The sequence below is a fragment of the Eurosta solidaginis genome, chromosome 1, assembly GCF_040869045.1.
Source record: "Eurosta solidaginis isolate ZX-2024a chromosome 1, ASM4086904v1, whole genome shotgun sequence".
NCBI classification, from domain to species: domain Eukaryota; kingdom Metazoa; phylum Arthropoda; class Insecta; order Diptera; family Tephritidae; genus Eurosta; species Eurosta solidaginis.
In genome coordinates, this window is record NC_090319.1 from 138,702,714 (window position 1) to 138,725,188 (window position 22,475).

At 38.9% G+C, this 22,475-nt stretch overlaps 1 protein-coding gene across 3 annotated transcripts in view; it reads left to right on the forward strand.

Moving 5' to 3' along the window:
• The window catches only part of Hph (HIF prolyl hydroxylase), a 562,987-nt gene that overhangs the window by 333,445 nt on the left and 207,067 nt on the right, over positions 1-22,475 (forward strand). For all 3 annotated transcript variants that reach the window (XM_067759874.1, XM_067759873.1, XM_067759872.1), the window contains one exon: positions 16,164-16,303. In XM_067759874.1, coding sequence (XP_067615975.1) covers positions 16,164-16,303 — 140 coding nt within the window. The remainder of the gene's footprint in view (positions 1-16,163; positions 16,304-22,475) is intronic.

Sequence of the window (22,475 nt, forward strand, 5' to 3'; positions counted from 1 at the left end):
GCCTCGACAACCCACAATTTGTTTGTCCCACAATCTCCATCAACCTTTGCCCAGATGACTGCTTCGGATTTTGGTGGTATTTGCTGACTCTCTTCCACCAGCACTCGTTTACTGCTGTAGCATCTCTCGTAGCCGAAATTAAGTGGCACATCCAGTGGCACCGTCTTGCTTTGCATATCGATCTTGATGCCTTGGTCGATTAAGAAGTCCACTCCAATTATGATTTCATCAACAATCTCTGCCACTATACAATTGTGTAGTACCGTAGCGTTCCCAATTGCTAATTCACATGCTGCTTCTCCGATTACGGGAGAGGACACCGTGGCTATACGTAATCTTGCTCCAAGCAATGGTCTTATCTTCTTGTTGACTAAATCTTATCGAATGATGGAATGAGATGCACCCGTATCTACAGTCAGTAAACGTTCCTTCCCATCCACATGTCCTCCGACAGTAAGATTGCTCGACTTTCTTCCAATCTGCGAGATAGAGATTATGCTTTCCACACTTAACGCATTTGACTGCATCATTATTCTACTGCTGAGTACCCTTCAATGCTTCCAAAATTGTGTCTACCCACTCGGGGCTTACTACTTCCACACGATGAGCCTTGTATGCTGGTTTACTCAATAGGGAGGCAGTTTCCTGAGTCAATGCATGTGACACCGTTTCTGCGAATGTGGGTGTTGGGTTTGCGTATGTGGCTCGCTTCGTTTCGACGTCCCGTATGCCATTTATAAAACTCTGGATTTTTACCTTCTCGGTGTATTCCACGGGTACGTCCGCATTTGCAAGATGAGTCTATCTTTCAACATCCGAGGCAAACTCCTGCAAAGTCTTATTTGCTCTTTGGTGACGGTTTTGCCACTTAATTTGGTATATCTGTTTTCTATGCTCGCTTTCATAACGTCTCTCGACAGCGGCCATCAATGCTTCATAGTTGTTCCGCTCTCCTTCGGGAATCGTCTGTAGGATTTCGGCTGCTGGCCCCTTCAATGCTACGAATAGAGCTGCAACTTTATCTTCAGCATTCCAGTTGTTCACTGTTGCGGTCTTCTCAAACTGTAGCTTAAAGACCTGGAAAGGAACATAACCGTCAAAGGATGGTGTTTTTACCTTTGGATTGCTTGCTGAACAGCTGGGCGGTTTAGTTGTAACTGCTCCATACGACCTTTTAACGCTTCTATCTCGGCATCAATTTTGTCCTCGAGTTGTAAAATTTTTGCGTCCTGCTCTTCCAGTTACACAAAGAGCTGCGATGATGCCTGTTCCGAAATTTGTGCCGACATTTCAGATATACGTGCCTCTTGCGCTTCCAGTTGATATGCCAAATATATCTTCTATTCTTCCAATTGTGATGTTATACTGGTTTCCTGCGATTCCAGTTGGGATGCCATATCGATTGATATTTGTGAACTAAAGAGGTAAACTCAAGTAGGTTTGTGGTGGTTGATCTACAACTCACAAACCCATGCTGAAAGGGTGATAATATGGAAGTACGCGAATGTTGAAGCTGACAGGTAATTATTTGTTCAAAGGTTTTAGGAATAGCTGAAAGCTTAGCAATTCCCCTATAATTCTCAATATTAGATCTACTACCTTTCTTGTGCAGAGGTATGATAAATGACTGTTTCCAAATTGATGGAAATGACGCCGATTGCAAAGATAAATTGAACAATTTTACGATCGGTTCTGTTAAGTTCACAGCACAGAACTTAAGCACACAGCCAGGAATACCATCGGGCCCTGGAGAAAAAATCGGTTTCAGCGCTAAAAAACTCTGAAGTACAGTGGCACTATCAGTGACTGGATTGAGAATACAGTTAGAACTAACTATTTCGAGCGGATAACTACCGGTTTGGGTACAGGTTGACGAATAGGTCGATTTGAAAAAGTCTGCGAATAAGTCGGCAATATCATGGTCAAGGCTAGCATTCTTGCCACCCAAAGACAAAGATGATGGAAATCCCGAAGATTTGCGCTTTGAATTAACAAACCCGTAAAATTTTTTAGGATTGTTAAAAAACTCAATTTTGCATCTTGTTAAATACGACTTGTAGCAGTTTTGATTCAGGCGTTGGAAATTAGAACGGGCAACTAAATATTTAGGAAAATCTTCAGAAAACCAGATCTTTTAAAACGCTTATAGAGCCTCGATTTAATATTGTTCAGGTTAGCAAGTTGTCTCGAGAACCAAGGTGGTTTACTGCTTTTAGCCTTAACAAAATGAACCAGCCGCAACGATTAATAAAGTCACTTAGGTAACTATAAAAAATAGACGTGGCAGCCTCAACATCAGTACAAGCATAAAGGTCAGTCAGACCAATCGTGGGAAGCTAACAGTTGATTAAGCAAATCAAAGTTAGCCTTTTTAAAACATCTCGAACGAGAACGACATGAAACTTCCATGAAATTAATCGTAGGCAGTAAATTGTCCAGTGTAACCTCAAGTGTGGGGTGCAAAGGATCTTCAGGCAGGGATAAGGCAGGGATTCGACTGAGACCAGTACCTATTGAACTATCACCAAAAACTAAATCTAACAACTTATTTTTAGAGTTCACTACATTATTAATCTGAACTAGCGGCAATTCCATAAGGGAACCAATAAAATCATGCTGAGTAACAGGAGTCAAAAAGTTTGAATCACCGTTGCCAATCCAACTAACGTATGGTAAATTAAAGTCCCCAAGAACCACCAGGCGATAGTTATCACGCAAACGAGAATGTAGGCTGTGGATAACTGCTTTATGGCAATCATAAACGTACATATCTGACCGAGGCGGTATGTAGGAACAAGGAATATATAAGAAAAAATTCGGGAACAAGAGCTTTACAGCTATGAATTCAATGTCAAGCACGTCCTCAAAGCTCAACAATTCAGTAGAAATACTGGACAATACAGCTATCAGGACACCACCTGCTCTCGACTGACGATCACACCGAAAAACAACGTAGTCATTTGAAAATAACTCTGAATTTAAATTATCAGGTTTTAGCCAAGTCTCTGTGAAAGCAATCACTTCCGCTGTAAAAGTAAAACTGTTAAGGTAAAACGCATTTAATTTAGAACGTAAACCACGAACATTCTGATAGTGAATAGTTACTTTTGAATCGTATTGGCGGGGCTGGTAATCAAGTTTTTTGAAACTATACGTGCGCGAGGCACTAATGTTAATAGAACCTGTACTATTAATCTTAGCTAAGATATAATTAACAACATCAGACTCCGTCAGAGATGGATGTAATCTTGATACGAAAATGGCCCGTCGGGGCGGCACGGCAGTAACCAACCTAGGACCAGCCGGATCTAAATTAGTATCACCCAAATTTCCAGCAACATCAACAATGTTATCGTTATTCGATGCAGCGTCATTACCATTTAAATTACGCGCAGTGTTGCAATCATTTACAATATTTTGGTTATTAACAGCATGAGAAGAGGCAGTGTTCATAGAAATGTTAGCGCCGGCATTAGCAGTGTTAGTAGCGCAAGGCACTTCGGCAGAGTTAACAGCATCATTGAAATTGCTTTGGACATTGGCAGCAGAAACGGGGCCAGAACTCTTTTCAATGTTAGCGTCGCACAGTGTTTCGTGTAGTACAAGCTAGCTGGACAAAATTATTTTATGAGATTTTCCGTTTCATATGCAGTCATTTATTACAACTACGTCATTTTTTTCAGCCATATGTTCTTTTTTTTTATTTTTTTACAAAATTTTACTTCATATGCATACATTTGCTTATTTCATATACAGTACCTCATGTGAATAAGTGACATAGATCCAAAAAAATTTAAAGGACTTAAGAATATTACTTTATTGTACTCAAATTGAATGGACTACAAATCTCAATACTTTAAAAAATTCTAAAAATTCGGAAAAAAATTAAAATTTTTTATGAAAATTCGTCGAATTTTTCAAACATTTTTTTAAATATAATTTAGTTTTTGTTAGAGATAGTGACAAATTTTCGTATGGGAAATTAGTTAAAATAAATTTGAGAAAGCGAAAATTGTAAGAATTGTCCAAAAAGGGGTGTCTATTTATTTATGTGAGTGACTGTACATATGTACATACATATTTTGTATTTATTTGAGTATTTATCCTGGCACTACAATTTTTACAAAATTATTTTATAGTACCAGTCAGGAATGTAAAAGTGAATTACAATAATAATAATAACAATGTAAATAATTAAATTAATTATGTGAAAATTACTTATTCCAAAAACTTAAAAGTAAAGTATCATACAAAGTAGAAAAGACAATAGATTTAAATTAAATAAAACCTGATACAACAAAAAGTTATAGGGTAGGGTATCTTTTATAATTATGTTATTATTCGCTATTATCACTTTCATTCGAAGAGTCACTTGTGGAATAGTCATGAGCATCAGCAACACTACTGTGAAAGCTTGAAACAACTGTGGTATTCATTGACTCCTCAACATTATCGGGGGATAGTAAATTTAAGACTTCTGAGGTCAGACTTTTAAATTTTTTCTTAGGTATCTCCCTAAAACTGTTAACTAAAGGCTCCGATGTTATAAGCAACATATTCATAAGATCTCTATTCGTGGCTTCACGTGACTGCTTTTGTGTGTTATCATCCCTGAATCGTCTCAAATTTTTGTTACGGGCTTCCTGTGCTTCCTCAGAAAGTTGACCAATAGGTAAAATTGCTGATTTTGTAATATCAGTACTATGCACTAAGATTTTATGAACTGTAACAGGCATATTAAATCATGGATAGAGATCTATGTAATGTTTTTTAGTCTCGACCGCAAATTTTTCAAATCTTTGGATATTTAGATATATTGTACCCAGATGCTAATGCGCGAAGGAGAGTGTCGAATTTTTTGATAAGCCTTACATCCAATCCCGTTATCTCAGCACTAGCCTCAGAATTTTCGAAAAACCTACGAGCAGTGTTGCCGTTATTGGTATTGCCGAAACCTGGTTTTGGTTTATCTACTATCAATCCAAGTACACTTTTAAATTTATTCTGAATTTCGTTGGAACGTAGCTTTACACTCTCTTTATCTGCCTCATTCCTAAGCTGCCATTTTTTTACTTCGAGGCGATAACTTATGTGAAGCAAGCATTCAAACATATTATTCATGCATGGAGAGTAGACAAACCAAAGCCAAGATTATCTCGGTTAGGCTTAAAGTCCCGTAACTTATTATTCATATCTTTTGGAGTGGCACCACAAATATAACACTTTTGTGTGGAAGAAGTTTCAGTCAAAGCATTGCAAACTTTTGCGTCAATCATTGTTAGAAGCATATTGTGATTTACGGAAACTTCGTATTCTTCGAGCATGTACTTTGTTGGCAACAACGCATTTATCTCCTCTAAAACTTTGTTCGTTTCAAAAACAATAAAATCTTTTGTTTCTTTAGAAAAAATAAATTTAATTGGACGACAATACATGGTAGAAGAAGATCGAGGATTCTGCCAAACAATGTTACCTTTTTCATCCCGTAATTGAAGAGGAACGAAAGAAAATATAAACAAAAACTCATCAGTGTCAGAACTGCATGTAAACTTTTGCTTATATGTGCTATGGCCATAGCTTCCATCGCAACCCCACTTACTGATTAAAGTATACGTCAAGTTTGTAGGTAATAAACTAACAACGACTTCTTGATTTGCTAAAACTAAACGCTCAACAGTTTTATCTAATACGGACTGGACTTTAATTTCCGCACGTGTTTCACCCACATCAATTTCATTTGGATAGCATTCTGCCTTAGCTTTTCTTAGACTATAAAATGATGGATAAACCTTATGGCCTGCCTTTATGCTCCACTTCCGAGTCGTTTTGTACCCATGAGTCGTCGACTTGCTATCTACGTAGTATGCTAAAGCTTCTACATTGCTCAAGCATCTTGCATCTGGCTCACATGTCATCTTTTTGCCGGATATTTGAGTGGTTTCCTGTGATTTTTTATAATGTTAGCAACATTTATGTTGCCGGACATACGCGTTGATACTTCTGCCGCATAAAGTAACACACTAGGACTTCTAGATTGCTAGCGGTCATCCACTCGACCCCGTTTGGTTTTTTCACTGCAGCTAACAAAGTCCTTCTATCGTCTTCCGGGGCCGGGGTTACCTGAAGAAGTGGTTGTTTGGTCTGATGGCAACTTTGAATCCACCGTTATTGTAAATGTGAAGTCTGGACCCGGAAGCCACTCCGAGTTTTTATTCAAAAATCGCTCCTTATGTCTTCCAGAAGTGTTCCACTTTTGATCCAGCTTCGACGAATGTGCCGATATTTGTAAGCTTAAACTTTTTATCGAATACTCGGCTGCTTCGCTTAAATCGTACATAAGTACAACAAAACTAAATAATTCTTTATATCTGGTTTCCTTCGAATGTTGAACCCAAATGTCAAAAAACTCCGTTCTTAGTACGGTTGTAACTAAACTGCTTTGATTTTCCGACAGGGTGAATAGTTGATGATTGCTGTGCTGCCTTCTTAAGTGTCGTTGATCGTTCTGATTTGTTATCAGTTGTGCAGTATTTATATTACATTCAGGTATTGGCGTAGATGCTACCAAATGGGGTTGTTTTGTGTAGCGTTGATGTGTGGTTATACCTGCATTAGGATTGCTTTGTATGTACCTGTTTTTATGCCTTGGTGACTGGTGCGGTAGGTTGCGGCAAGTTGAAGTCAGTGATCTTCGCCTTTTTGCTTTTGGTGTGCTCTTGTTGACGTTGCGCGTTTATTTTTGTGTGTTTTATGGCTACGTGTTTGTTCCCTGTACCAGTGAATTGGTTTTGCCGTTTACAGATCAGCTTTAAGGTTCAAATATCTCGTCGTAGCTGGTACGTACATACATCCTATTTTATATGTAGAGAAAACTAAAACAAAAACAAAAAAATTAAAAATAGATGTGCAAAGAATTCGCAATGGTTTTTTCTTTCGACTATTAGAGAATACTTGCGACTATAACATATGTAAAATTTAGCCCGGATGTCCGCGGATGTATGTAACTTTTTTGTCCCTAAAGTTAAAAATATAGAGAAAAAATAACTTTTCTTCTTAATAACGGATTGTTAAATATATTGAAAATACTCTAATTGCGAGAGATTTAATATTAAAAAATTTTACTTACCTTCGAGCTTAGAATCCATCAAAAAAATTATATAAAAATGTACACATAAAAGAAATATGAAGCTTAATATTCAACAAGAATTTTGCAAATTAATCAATGCTTTTTACGACCACTCCTGCCTTCGTACTTCAATTACTCAGTACGTATGAGCAAAAATATCAAAAAAAAAAGCAAAAATGCCGTTACTTTGTTTGTTTTCTTTCATTTCTCATTACACTTTTCTTGGAATAAGAACTTTGTTTTTGTCCAGCTAGCTTGTTCTACACGAAACACTGTGCGTCGGCAGAATTATTAACCATGAAGCGACGACATTGATATTACTGTCGATGTTTGTGCAGATATTGCAGCCAATATCATGTTCAATTCTGTGCTGGTAACTGTCTGCGATGTTTCATTTTTCTCTTCAATTTTTGTTGTCTCCTCGCCATGAAGAGGAAAGACATACTCTTCCACGTTAATTCCCTCTAATTCCTTTGCCTTTCGTAGTCGTACCTGAAGTTCAAGTTTATTGCCGGTTGTATTCAATCCACGGCTCTCCAACTCCTTCTTCATTTGCAATTCACTCCACTTTGCCATGTCCAAGTTGTATTCGAAGTCTTCAGAATTTATTCAACAATCCCACTTCTGACACCAATTGTAACGAATTTACGTTTGCAACCTTCTGCTAACGTTCGAATCACTAAACTGTTGAATTAAGAACTCCACTATTCAATAATGCAAAATGGCCTTTATTAAAGTACTTCTCAATAACACTGCTATTGCTCGCCACATAGCGTCTTAAATCAAACTGATTGTCGTGCCTATACTGTTGCTGCCTTTTATACTCTGTTATTTCTCGTTCGCATACTTCTAGGCGCTTCCATTTCTAGAACTTACTAGTTAATTATCAGCTATAAATTTCTCAGCTATAACTACAGATGCACGGTTTTTATAGCTTCTCTCATAGCCCATGCGCGTGTATATGTGAGTAATACTTCACACAATTATTGCATACTTTCAGGAGTATCTCAGATATATGCATGTGGTTGCGCGTTGCTTCTCCGCTGCGTGTACGTACATAATGATTGATTTATTGATGTGCCTACAAGTCACTGCTTAGCATCGGCTTAGAGATGATAGTATCCCTTAGTGTCGCTAATATTCGTCACAGTATCATTCTTGACTATCGATATTTGACTTAGGTTAGGTTGAACTGGCCGGTCCATGAGGACCTCACATAGACTGAATGAGTCCGTAGTGTTACCAGAAGTTTGTTTTAACGACCAAACTGAAAAACCTGGACCTATGTTATAAAATAACTCCGTCGTCTTGGCAAATACTAGAAGCTTCCTAGGGCTTAAGCCACTTAACATGATAAATTAACTTGATAATGAATGATGCCGGTTGTGTTAACCAAAGCTTTGTCGAGTTATTGTAGTTGGACTGTTATTTGTCTGAAACAATATTAAACCGTTTTATATTTAGGAACAGTTGGCTGAGAGTGATTTCGGAAAGGAAGAAAAAAGCCAAACGAATAAATGGATGCATTTCCCTGCGGCTAACGAACGTTTATACGTGGTAATTTGCGTGTAGTTAGTTTGGTAGTTAGTTTTGTAGTTAACTTATGTATTTTATTTTGTAGTTTGTCTATGTTTCCACTGGGGATATGGGTTAGCTTTCTGGGATTTCGTTCTTAGTTTTCATTTCTTAACGGATAGGCTTGCTATCTGCACCCCTTTGTTGACTTTTACTTTTTTAATTTTGAAATAAAAGTTTTTTATTTTGTACGCCGATAATTTGAAGTGGAATTACCTATTTTGACCAAGAGGAATGTCTTAAGTTTAAGATCCGGCTTGACCTTCAGTGGATATTTCTCCACTTGTGTCAATGGCGGGGGGAAGAAGGACCAGTTTGGCCAAAGGCCTTGTGTTTTGGCCTTTTTCAGTCGCGATGTTGACTACTCTAACAAGGTCGTCTGATCCGGGGTGTAGTTTGACTACTCGTCCAAGCCTCCATTCATTTGGGGCGAGATTGTCTTCTTTCAAGACGACGAGATCACCTAATTTGATATTGGCTGTCGGGTGTTTCCATTTAACCCGCTTTTGCATTTCTAAGAGATACTCTCTTTTCCATCTTTTGCAAAAGGTTTGATGCAAAGCCTATAGTTTATGCCACCTATTGACTATGTCCGCCCACGAGGAAATGACCAGAGGTTAGGGGTTCTAAGTCGATCGACTCGTTGGACAACGGGTTTAATGGTCGCGAGTTGATGATGATAGAGACATCCGCTCCGCATCAAGGTGGACAAGGGCTAGGGGCCCCGACCTCTCGCCCTGAGCTAGCTGGGGGAAATTTCTTCTTGATTGCGCAAAGGAGCGGATTCACCTTCTAATAGGTGTACGTGATAAATATTTCGAAAGTGGCTTTTGAAACTTTTTACTCCTGCTTCCCACGGACCTCCCATATGTGGAGAGACGGTGGGGATGAAGAGTCATTGCAGAAGTTGATGAGCGTATTTAAAGAATGCGTTGTCACGCGAATCTACTATAAATGCCTTAAATTCAGATGTCAAAGATGGTAAGGCTCCGACAAAGTTAGTTCCATTGTCGTAGTAGACATTTTTTGGGCATCCTCCCTTGGAAATAAACCTTGAGAATGCTGCAAGGAAGGATTGGGTGCTGAGGTCGGTTGTGGCTTCTAAATGTATGGCTTTCGTACTAAAGCAGACGAACAGACAGATATAACCTTTTAAAATACGCCACCTTCTACCTCGATAACTTTTCATGTCGAATAGTCCTGCAAAATCTACCGCGGTATTGGTAAATGGTCGGGAAAATATGGTACGTTCCTGAGGAAGATTCCTCATAAGTTGGGTTTGTACCCGTTTCTTATAGATCGTGCAGACTTTACAGCTGTGAATAATGGACTGTATCATATTTTTGACCCTAGGAATCCAGTATTGGGTTCTAATAAGTCTAAACATTAGTTGATTTTCCCCATGCAAAGAGATTTCGTGGATAAACTGAACTAAAAGGCGAGACAATTTGCATTTGTATGGTAAGATGATTGGATGACGTCGTAGGGTAAGTCAAGAGACGCCCGTAAGCGACCACCAGCCCTTATGATGTCATCCTTATCTAAGAAAGGGTCAAGATGGAGCACTTTGCTTATAGAATCGACCGGTTTCCCTGATTTGAGATTTTAGTATTCTGTAGTATATAATTGCAGTTGAGATAATCTCATCTCATCTGATGAAACCAGACACGAGACTTTCTTAAAGGAGTCATTTGTCTTTGGATGGGTTCTTTCGAAGAATCTCAAGACATAAGATATCACCCTCAAAGCTCTGGGTAGATTCGAAAATCTAGCTTCCACCCTTTTTTCCTCTATTATTATGTTATAATTTGTATCTTGTGTAGGCCATTTTGAGATGTCTTCTTGTAACCAAGAAGGTCCCAGCCACCACAGCGAATTGTTGACCAGTTCATGTGCTGGAAGTCCTCTGCTAGCCATGTCGGTTGGATTTGATCCCTAATCCACATGGCGCCGTTATGCTTTCCAACTTTTCGACGATTTTCGTTCACGGTGCGCTACGAAAGTTGACCATGAACAAGGGGACTTTCGTATCCATGCCAGTACAACCGTTGAATCGGTCCATAAGTAGGTTGTTGGATTGCCTAAGTTGAGATCTGTTACCATTGTTCCATCATTTCGGAGCGTAGTACGGCTCCGCATAATTCCGGTCGGGGAAGCGAGATGGTTTTTACCGGAGCTACTTTGTTTTTGCCAACAGCAAATTGATGAGAACTCGGCCGTGGTTTTCCACTCGTAGGTATACCGCCGCGGCATATGCTTTCTCTGATGCGTCATAAAAACCGTGAATTTCGATCTTGTTGTGCGGGGAAAAGTGTGTCCATCGTGGTATCCGAATTTTATTAATTTCATGATACTTTTCCATGAAAGTTTTCCAACGTTCCGTAGTAGTTGGAGATACATCTTCATCCCATTTTTTACCTTCAAGCCAAACGTTTTGCATGAATATTTTGGCTACAACTATTATTGGAGCAAGCCGTCCTAATGGGTCGAGCAGTTTAGCGATTGCCGATAAGATCGCTCTTTTTGTAAAATTGTCGCAATTCTCCATTGATTTTCGATGAAGTAAAACTCATCATTGTGTGCATTCCATCTTATTCCCAGTGCCTTCACTGAACTTGCGTCTTCGAATTCCAGGAAATCTTTGTTATGTAGATGTTGTTTAGGAATATCTTTTAGAAAACCGGCTGATTGCAAGACTTGAGATATTTGATCTCTGGCAGAAATTGCTGATTGGATGGAGTGTCCACTAGCAAGAATATCATCCATATACATATACTCTTTGAGTATTGTGGATGCTATTGGAAAGGTGTTTTCGACGTCCTTTGCCAATTTAAAAGGCAAATGTCACAGTCTTCAGTTCATAAAGGCCTATGGGATTTTCAGGACTAGTACGGAATACTATGCGCTGATACTTTGTTTGTTTCGGATGTACCATAATTTGTCGGTACATTTTCTCAATATCGCCGTTAAAGACGTATTTGTATAGTCTCCAACGAAGGATGAGAATCGTCAAGATCGCTTGTAGGGTAGGGCCCGTATAACGAACGTCGTTTAGGTTTACACCGTTTGCAGTCGGACTAGATGCGTTAAATACGATGCGAAATTTAGTGGAGGTACTTTCTTCTTTGATGACGGCGTAGCGAGTTAGAAAATAATGGTCAGAGGAGTCTGGTGCTACGTTGCTGTTGATCCTTGACATAAGTCCCAGTTCCTCGTATTCGGTCACAACTCGATTGTACTCCGTTTGCAGGGTAGGATTTTTTGCAAGGCGTGTCTCGTTCCGAAAGAACTGAGAGCAGGCTATTTTAAGAGATGGTCAAAGAGAGATGTTTTATTGAAATTCCCGTTTAAATGGTAGTGAGACAGTATATATCCCTGTATTATCCCTTGTGGTAGTATTTCTATACAATTCCTCGCAGTATTGTTCGTCTGGGTTTAGAGAGTTTATTTTTGGGGAGTTCTTCGAGCTCCCAGAAGGCGGATAGTTGCTTATCCAATGATACGTCACTGTAATAAGACACGTTTCGATTTGTTTGCTCTGGAGCATCTGCACGGCCTGTAAGAATCCAGCCGGAAACAGTTTCTTGTGCTAAGAGTGTACCACGCACATTCTTCTGCAGTCCTTTCAGAATAATTTGAGGGTAAATGTCCCCTCCGAGAACTAGATCCACTTGCTCATTTACAAATAATCTTTTATCTGCCAACTCGAGATCTGGGAATGATTGCTTGGTCATTGCAGTTGAGGCAGGACAAGGACCGTTTTGTTCAAAGAGAATGATGGGTCAATTAGGGACCGCAACTCTATTGAACAAGATTCTTTGACCTGTGCAGAGAATGAGTTGGTAACACCGGAAACTTGAGCGCGAATTTTCTCGGATGGCAGGTTAATTCGACGTTTAAGACGTTCGGTGATGAACGAGCACACAGAGCCAGAGTCAATTTTGGCTCTAGCTGAAAAACTGGTATTATTATAATTTATGTTGACACGAACAGTGCCTAGCGGCACACCTGTGTTTGTATGCGCATGACAAGATTGCACATTCGAGACTTGCTTCTCATGTGACTTTGAATTTTGTCTCTCCCCTGCCTATTTTGATGTTGATGGGACATCATCATCCGAATGCCTTGCATGCTCTGCTGTCCTTTGTTGAATTTTTTGTATATGTAGGAGCGTGTTGTGTCGAGAATGACAAGTGTTGTACATTTCGCCACAGTATGTTCAGATGATAAACAATTTAGGCAGCTATTATTGCTCTTAATAAAATCGACTCTACGAGCAGGTGAAAGTTTAAGGAATTTCGTGCAGTTGCGTAGCTTATGCTCCTCATCTGTGTGCCACATTTTACAATTAAATTTCTTTATGCTTGTTTGGAAGCTGCCAACCTTATTTGTTATGGTTCAGGAGTTGGTTTTGAAATATGAGGCTTAAAACTTTTTGAATTCTTATTGCCTCTATGGCCAGACACGTTTTCCAACGCAAGAAATCGGTCATAGAGAATTTTATTCATGTCCTCCCATTTAGCTATCTCTGTCTTGTTCCCCAAAGACTGTTCCAAAAGCGAGAGGCTAATTTCGGGCAATTTTTCGGCACATAAGTATACAAAGAGGGCATCCCACAGATCTATTTTATGACCCTTTAATGCTGTCATACAATTATTTAATTTTAATTGTAAATCCTTTATTGACTTAATACAAGCAGACTCTATGGGCTTTATGCTAAAGACAGTGTCGAGTTGAGCCTTCACTAAATTACGCTGATTTTAATACCTTTCAGTTAAACTCTTCCAGGCAATATCAAAACCTTCATTAGTGACAGGTGCATTGGTTACAATATCGTTGGCAGATGGAATAGCTTCTCAATCAGGGTAAGGTCCTTGTTCGATATGTAAATGGCCATGAACATATCTCGGAATGTTGACTACGACAAATAGTTACCCTTTAACAAGATGTATCGCACGGAGGAAGACGTATATTGCGTGTTCGGGTGGTTGGAGCTTCAGGCTCCTTGGTGCCCTTGGATAAATTTTCAGACAACTTACCCATTGCAGTCAAACATCGTACATACGATTGGTATTGGTAATTGAGAAAGTTATTTTGATTGTAGCCCCTGAGTTGAGGAGGTACCTTCTTCATATGCAAACTTTAGCTTCTCCCACATAAAAATTAAATTCACCCTGCTGAATACTGAGGGTGATTATGGAGTGGTCAGCTGTGGGTTGATCATTGAAATCCGTTTAGAATTCCAAGATCGCTTCTGCTTTTTGTGTGAAGGATTGCATTTTGATATATGAATACAGAAATTAAGGCACTTTAATGTTTACTTAAAATTTAATTTGTAAAAAAATAGCAACCACCTATATGACCCCCAACGCAAATTAATTAACACCGTAATAAATGAGAAAAATTTTTCTAATATGAACCTTTATTTGTTTCAGTGTAAATTCTTATGTACGCAGGTTTGCGACTCAAAATACACAGGGATAAATGGATTTGTTTGTAGTTATATATATTGCAACAAAGTAATTAGACTTCGTTGTGATTGTGACAAATATAACGCTATTATAGTGATTGAGCAAAATCCAAGAAAGTATACAAAAAAGTGAAAAAATAAGGGAAAGTGAAAAAAACTAATAAAAAACTCAACAGTAACAAGTACCAGTGAATTTTTTGTTGGGTACTTATGTACATAAAACAGAGTGTATTGTTGTTTTTGTTGAAAATAAACAAAACTGAAGTATCCAAAGGCAAGTGTGGTTATGTGAACCAGAAAATAGTGCAGTATCAGTTTAAAAGAAAATTTGATTGGAACAAACTGCACTATATTACCTTAAGCTGTGTCAGCTATACTTTACCGCGGGTGCTGATAGACAAAAGGCCGTATGAACACAATTCAATTAAAAAAAAAAATCATTTGTCACAGTGCGTTTGAATTTATAACACGTACCTCGGTTTGTTCTTGCGTTATTGTAGCCGCTTTCTTTGTTGTGGTCGAAGGTCTAGATATTATTGCCCAAAATTGAAAATGATTATATGCCTTTTTTGTGATGTGGACTTTATAGTTCAAGTTCTGGTCGCTTGTAAAATTTCTCGGTGAGAAAGGACCAATGTATATACTCGCACGGTGCGTGGTAGCACGGAGAATATATTTGAAAAAGAAATAAAAAGGCAAATAGTTGCATTAGTAATAATGATGATAATTGGTTTATTTAATGTTAGAATGGTACAATATTTTACCTTTGGTACGTGGCGTGACAGCAGAAGCGACTTTTTTCCTCCGTGTTTGAAATAGAACAGAAAGCCAGAAAATGATCTCCGTTGTGTCGGAACGGAGATCGTGCGGGGGTTTTCCAAGGGATATTTGGTATCCGATGGAAAACTCAGTTACCCGTGTTAGATTGCTTATTTGTGTGAGGGACTATATGAGTGTTTATGCGTGCGTGTTAGCAATACATGACAGTGTATTTATGTACATACATATGTGCAACTAAATAAATTAAAATAGATATAAATAAACAACCGCTCTTGCCAATAAATGCTACTTTGGACCAGGTAGGCAATTGAAAAGTAAAGTTCTCGGCAAACGAAAATCATACTTTACAAGTCACTTATCGTACCCGTTCTGCTATATGGAGCAGAAGCTTATTTTAAAAATAAATATTTGACATTCCATTTTAATTATGAGTCAATCAAATTTAAGAACCTTACATCGGACATGGAAGGAAACTTGGACAAAATAGGATCCTAAAAGATCCCGTCATGTGTACAACCTAATTGAAGTATATTTCCACACTGCAGGGGCAGTAACTGGGCATTGCCTTGTACATAGGTAGGCATGCAGAAAGGTTACGAGCGCCTTATTGTCGATGCTGCAGGAGTTGTAGAGGATGAGGGGGAGGAAGCGGTGTTTCACCTCATCTGCAACTGGCCGGCACTAAGTGGCGCTCGGCAGCGCATTCTGGGTGCTACATTTCTATATAATTTGAGCCAGGCTGTGAAGCATGAAGTAACGGATGAGGTAGCACGTTTGTCAGATACTCAAAATGGTTCTAACGGGCCTAATATCACTGGTCTAGGTGTGCCCTCGGGCAGCCACTCCAACCTAACCTAACCTAACCCAAATTCTTAAAATGGGCTTTGGTGGTTTTTGCTTCAACGCCGACGATATTCTAATTTGGTCTTTATATATTCATTTAATCGCAATTTAGGCTAGGTAGGTCTTGAAACGGTGAATAAATGTACTTTATTCTGGGACGAAGTTCCGAACTAAATGAACTAGTTCATTTTAAAGAAGTAGGTCGAATATCTATTCAAGTAAATGAACTAAGCTTCCCGAATCTAATAAAGATACAAAAAATTGGAATCCTTAGTATTTTCCCACTACCTGTAGCAAAATTGTTTGCTGTTTTGTATGTAAGCTATAAGCATATCCGGAATTAAGATTTGGTAATTTCTTTCGTTCTAGGCTATGGTAGCTTGCTACCCTGGTTCCGGATCGCACTATGTGGTGCATGTCGATAATCCCAACAGGGATGGCCGTGTGATAACAGCTATTTACTATTTAAATGTGAATTGGGACACTGAGCGCAGCGGAGGAGTTCTGCGGTAAGTTATAAATCTTAATATATAAACAACACGTGTCACAACATTTTCGGCGCGATGGACTCCTAAACTACTGAACCGATTTTGAATTTGTTTTGAACCCCGTGTGTAGTTTGATCTAACTTGAGAGATAGGATAGGTTATATCTCACTTTATAGTCGCAATATTATTTTATTGCAAATTTTTTTATTTGTTTATACGTATGTAATAATAAAATGTTACGTATACGCAGTGTCACTCATATTTTCAGGTGGTGCGGATATACTTCCGTGTAATTGCTTGGTGTTTAATTAAACAACCTGCTTATCAATAAAAAAAATTATAGAGAATGATATCAAGTATAGGACATCACCATGCCCGCCGAGAGGGTGGGGGCGGTTTCTGAGGGGGCCCGCGATTTAGAGGTACTATCACATTTTTTTCATTCAGGAGAGTCTTTAGTTGTGTAGAGGGTAATTTTCATACCGCTGGGCGACTAGGGTCTCGAGATATAGGCCAAAACATGGGCCAGTGAAAGCCTAGACAGTGTTTATACAATATGGATATGAAATTAAAGCTGTTGATGAGTGCTTTAGTACAGAGTAATATATTATCCAGAGACGGACTGGGACTGGAATAAAATACATACCACCCTCCGGGACAGGCAATAAGGGATGCAGAAGAATGAGAAGAAATTGAGAGAAGAGAAAAAAGAGAAGAAGATTGAGAAAGAGATAGCATGAGACGAAGATGAAGATAGATGAAGCGAAAAAGACGGAGGGAGGAGTGAATAATAGGATTAGGAAAAAGTGAAGAGGGGGGGGAGGGCTGAGTCAGACGGAAAAAGCTTATTAAAATGTATGCATATAGGCCAAATTTAGGGCGGGACAACGTCTGCCGGGTCTTCTAGTTAAACAATAAAACTATTCGGTACTAGATTTTGTGTAACTAAGTATAATTTCCATTTCCACTGTAGGAAAAATGTCGGTTTAAAAATAAACTGAAAATAACTTAATTTATCATTTTGTTGTTGTTGTTGTGGCAGTGCTTCGCCCCATCGAATAGACGCGACCACTCACATTTTGTCGTCAATATCTTCTAACCGGAACCCGAGGAAGCTTGCTGATTCAACAGGGGTGGGCCAGTGTAAGAGAGGTGTTAGAGGCGTTGGTTCCACATTGCAACTAAAGAGATTGTTGGTGTCATGTGGGGACACATTGCAAGCACGACATGCGTTAAGTATGTCGGGGTTGATTCTGGATTAGGTAAGAGTTAAACCTGTTGCAGTATCCAGTTAAAAGTTGAGCTAGAAGGCGCGCTTCTCCCTGGAGGGTGTACTTTCCTCTTCTGCGAGTTCAGAGTATTTATCGTGGTATAGAAGTCCACAAAGAAGCTATCACTGCAGACCTCTTTGTCTTTTTTTTCTATATGGCTGTATTCCCAGGTGCCGTATTTCGACATAATGCTTGCGGAAATGACTTATTAAGTCCCTGGGAGTGTACTTTCCTCTTCTGTGAGTTGAGAGTATTTATCCTGGTATAGAAGTCCACAAAGAAGCTATCACTGAAGACCTCTTTGTCTTTTTTTCTATACGGCTGTATTCGGAGGTGCCTTATTTCTACAAAATGCTTGCGGAAATGACTTCTTAAGCCCCTGGGAGATGTGGCCTCCTCTCGCCTCACTGTGTAGGTGGTGTTCTGGGGACATAAGAGCAGTCTTTTAGCAGGACTGTATTTTCTTCCAGTGAGTAACCTTTAGGCTTGGCGACCATATCGCGGACGCGTAACATGCAAGCGGCCGTCCAACTGCTTTGTTAGTGGTAATGAGCATCTCTTTGTCTTTACCCCAAGAGATTTGAGGATTTTATTATGGTTCTGGATTTTAGGTACAATTGCGGTTGCATGCTCGCCAAAATGTAGAACCTGATCGAACGTCACTCCCAGAGTCCATCGGCGTGGATATCGGCATTTTCCGTATACATATTGTAAATGAGGTCGCCGATAATATGGTCGGTGACAATGTCAGGTTTCGCGAGGCGAAAAATGTACATAGCTCATCGATGGATGGGCCGGCACCTGTGGACATTATGGAGCAGTGGCGAAGGGAGCTCCGACATGTAGAAGTTAAGCAATAATGGGGATGGGACGCTATTCTGTGGTACCCTTTGCTTAATTATTCTGGGTTTAAATGTGAATTGCACCGATGCTTGCCGACCAGACAGATAATTTGCGGTCCACCTTTTAAAACTTGGAGGAACGGAGGACCCTTCCAAGTCTTGCAGTAACGTGCGGTGGTTGACTGTATCGAAAGCTTCTACTGTTCTATGCAGCGTGATTAACTGAAATGACGTGGAGAATTTAAATACGTCGACGGCATTTGCCATTAAATTTTGAATTTCTGGCTGGCTGGCTGGCTAGTCCGATTTGGTTCACGCGCCCAACGCTTTTATTTGGGAGTGTGATGACTAGTACCTAGAATCTACCTAATTATTTTCTAACTTTTAGTATTATTATTACTTCATGTAGGTATTGTTTTCAATAAAACCGTTTAATTAAACATTTTTTTTTTATTATTTTATTTAATCATGCTTTCAATGTAATTTTGGGATTTAAATAAGTTTTTCATGTTCAGCTCCATGATTCAATTACTAGAGGTTGCTCCTCCAATGATGACAAGGCTTTGACACTCCCAAATTTAAAAATCTGGGAGGGTTGTTTTTACGAAGTAAGAAAAACGGGGAATAATTCAATCCCCTTCAGCGAAAATTGTAGTAGAAAAGTGCCTTTAGTAGTATATTAGTAGTGATAATAAATTTGTGAATTATTTGGGGGAAATAATCCATATTATACTAAATATTTCGTGAATTAAATTAAATTGTTATGTTGGTTTGGTCATTCTTTCAGAATTTGTTTGAAGAATGCCGTACGTCAGAATTTATTAAAAAATACACTATCATAATTTGTTTCAAAAACTCCCTAGCTGAGCATAAGTTCAATGCATTTTGACACAAGAGGGAGTTAATGAAAAGTATTCTAAGATAAGGCGTTATTCAACCTTATTCTGATATAGGGCGTTTTTGTGAAAGATCCTGAAATGGGAAATTTTCGAAAAATACTTTGAGATAGGACGATTTTGAAATGGAGTTATTTGTAGTAGAGATATACGCCGCCGATAAACGCCGCTGCCGCCGCCGATTTTGGTCGTTTTTCGCACGCCGCCGCGAATGTCCAAAATATCGGCGCGGTGGCGGCGGCGGCGGCGTCCGGCGCGTTACTATATTTTCTCGTTTAAGACTGTTTAGGCTACTTATTGTTCATGTCGAAAATTGGTCGGATATGGTCGAAAGTGGTATCAACGGATGCGCATCACTGCCAGTTATAAGAAACTAATTGCGAAATTTAACTCTTTCTAACTGTTCAAAAGTTATTTCAAAAAATAGGTGTTTTCGATGTCAGCTTAACACGGACTTTGCATCGCCCAATTTACCAAGTTATTAAAAAAAAACACTAAAAGAAAAGTTATAGAATAATTTATATGCTCACTTTGCATATTTAATTTCTTTTTAAATTAATAATGAATAATGAATTCAAATAAAAATACCCACGGCGAACATGTTTTCAAATTGTCCTCACGTTGTTAAAAAAAGCAAAATACCCAAAAAAGGTACCGATTTGGAAGGACTGATTCTTACCTCATACCTAAGTTGAGGATATATGTGTGTACGTATGAGAAGGGTCCGAAAAATCACTTGTTGTTTATTTGCGAAACTATACAATAGCGTCTGAAATGTTAATTTTGATTTTCACACTTCATCCTTCAACATCAAAGCCTCCCGGTTTGACATTTCCTAAAGTTGGCGGCACTATCCCCTACTAGTCCCTTGGAGTGAATCACATTGATTATAGCCTATCAACCAAGTTTAAATATCACTTACACGTTACGGCTCCTTTAAAAAATGTGAATACGTAGGTACATATATTTACCAGGTGCGGCTTTGTCCTTCGCAATAACACTCAAAGTGGTGAAGCAAAAGCTTTCCCAGGACAGTCGAACTAATGACCGTGTGTGCTACTTCCCTAATGTAGTGGATAGTCGAACTAGTCTGAAGCTACTCGGTCATCCATAATGAGCTCTTATATCATAGGGCCGGAAAACAACAGTTAACATCTTTCAACTTAAAATCGGCCGACTTTCATTCTAAAATATCGTTTTGATTTAACGAAGGCTATTGAAATCAATGTTGTCAACACAAACGTCTGCAAACTTTGGTCTACATTTTAAAAATTTTATCCAGGGTCCTTGTAAAATTTTAATTATGTAGATGCGCCGAGGTTTATACGACTTTCACCCATTCCGCAATGACATCCACTTAGACGAGGGCGGCATCCTTGGCCGAATGGTCACATCGGGAATTGTAGCTCTTAAAAACAGCCGAAAAAACTGGGGGTGCCCTGTGCCAAGAGCTTTGTTGTTGTTGTTGTTGTAGCAATGCTTCGCCCCACCTAATAGCTGCGACCGATCACAAATTGTCATCAATATCCTCTAACGGGAGTCCAAGGAAACTTGCTGTTTCAACAGGGGTGGACCATAATGAAAGGGGTGTTAGAGGCGTTGGTTCCACATTACAATTAAAGAGATGGTTGGTGTCATGTGGGACACATTGCAAGCGGGGCATACATTTCGTATGTCGCGGTTGATTCTGGATATGCTAGAGTTTAACCTGTTACAGTATCCAGAACGAAGTTGAGCCAGAGTGACTCGCCTTTCCCTGGGGAGTATGCGTACCTCTTCCGCAAGTTTGGGTACTGTTTTTTGAGTACTGGATTCACCGGGCAATTCTTGGCATAAAGGTCCGACGCCTGTTTGTGGAGTTCACCAAGGACCTGCTTGTGTTTTTTTGTTACATACGGCTAAGTTCCCAGGTGGCGTATTTCCTCAAAATGCTTCCGGAGATCACTCCTTAAGTCCCTAGGCGGTGTTGGCTCATCAATCAGATGTCTGTTGGGATGCCTAGGTTTCTGGGTATTCAACAGGAACTGTTTGGCTAGCATCTCATTTCTCTCCCTGATGGGGAGTGCCACGAGCGTCATGAGTATTAATAGACCATTAATAGCAACCGTAAGCCGCCTTTGTGCATGACCGCAAGGAGCCGCAAATAATTTAAAGAAATTGTGTTCGCGACTACACTTTGCACGAGATATACAAACAAAAGTGTGACCATTTTATATATCTCTATTTCTTTACAACAGACGCAGCAGTACCAATTCCGTGGTTAGGTTCGAAATTTCTCTGGAGTAAGTGAACGAGGGACAATCCCTCCGCAAGGAGCTGCTCCTGAAAATTTTTGAACGATCTCCGAGATTTTGAGGCAAAAACCCCGGATCTTTCCGAAATGGCCAAAACGTTGATTTCCTTAAATACATACAAACAAAACCTTTCCTAAATATTATTTTTTTTAAATAGAAAAATTAAGCTTTTTTAAAGTAAGATCACCGGCGTATGACGGTATATAATAGAGCCTACGCCGCCGCCGCCGATAAAGTGATCGGCGTAAACCTCTAATATGTAGGGTAGATATTATAGAAAATATTATTATTTTTTTTTCAAAAAACTGTTATCGCCAACGTTTTTACAAGAGTTTGTTGAAAAAAAAAATCGAAAAATTTACCCTTGCCATTGGAAATAAAATTTTTTGGGTATGCATAGTGGAACTTTTTTTTCTTATCCCAAATCCTATCGAAAATTAACTTTCGTCCATACAAACCGACCCAAGTTAATGTAGGGGGTTACTTTAATACTTTATTTATTTAACACTTTGTTATTTTAAATATTTTTAAATTGAGCTAACTTTTTTGAAATGAAAATTTTTTAATTGATATCTGTTTTCTTATTGTATTTGAATTTTAAACTTTAATAATAAAAAATAAGAATTTATATTTAAATGTGACACTACATGATGCTCTACTCAGCAGCCGCAATAAACTCACAAAAAAATAGAAGATAATGGCTTATTCGTTATTATTAGAACTTTATATTCCGGCCTTGACAGAAGAGTTAAGCTCTTTGGAGGTCCTGCTACGTTTATTGGGATTTTTATACTGAAATTTCAGAAAGCTCTCTTCCGTTTAAGTATTCATGGAAGTGCTCCGGACAAAACGTTAATTTACAATATTCGGAGTTCGTTCGTTTGATGCTA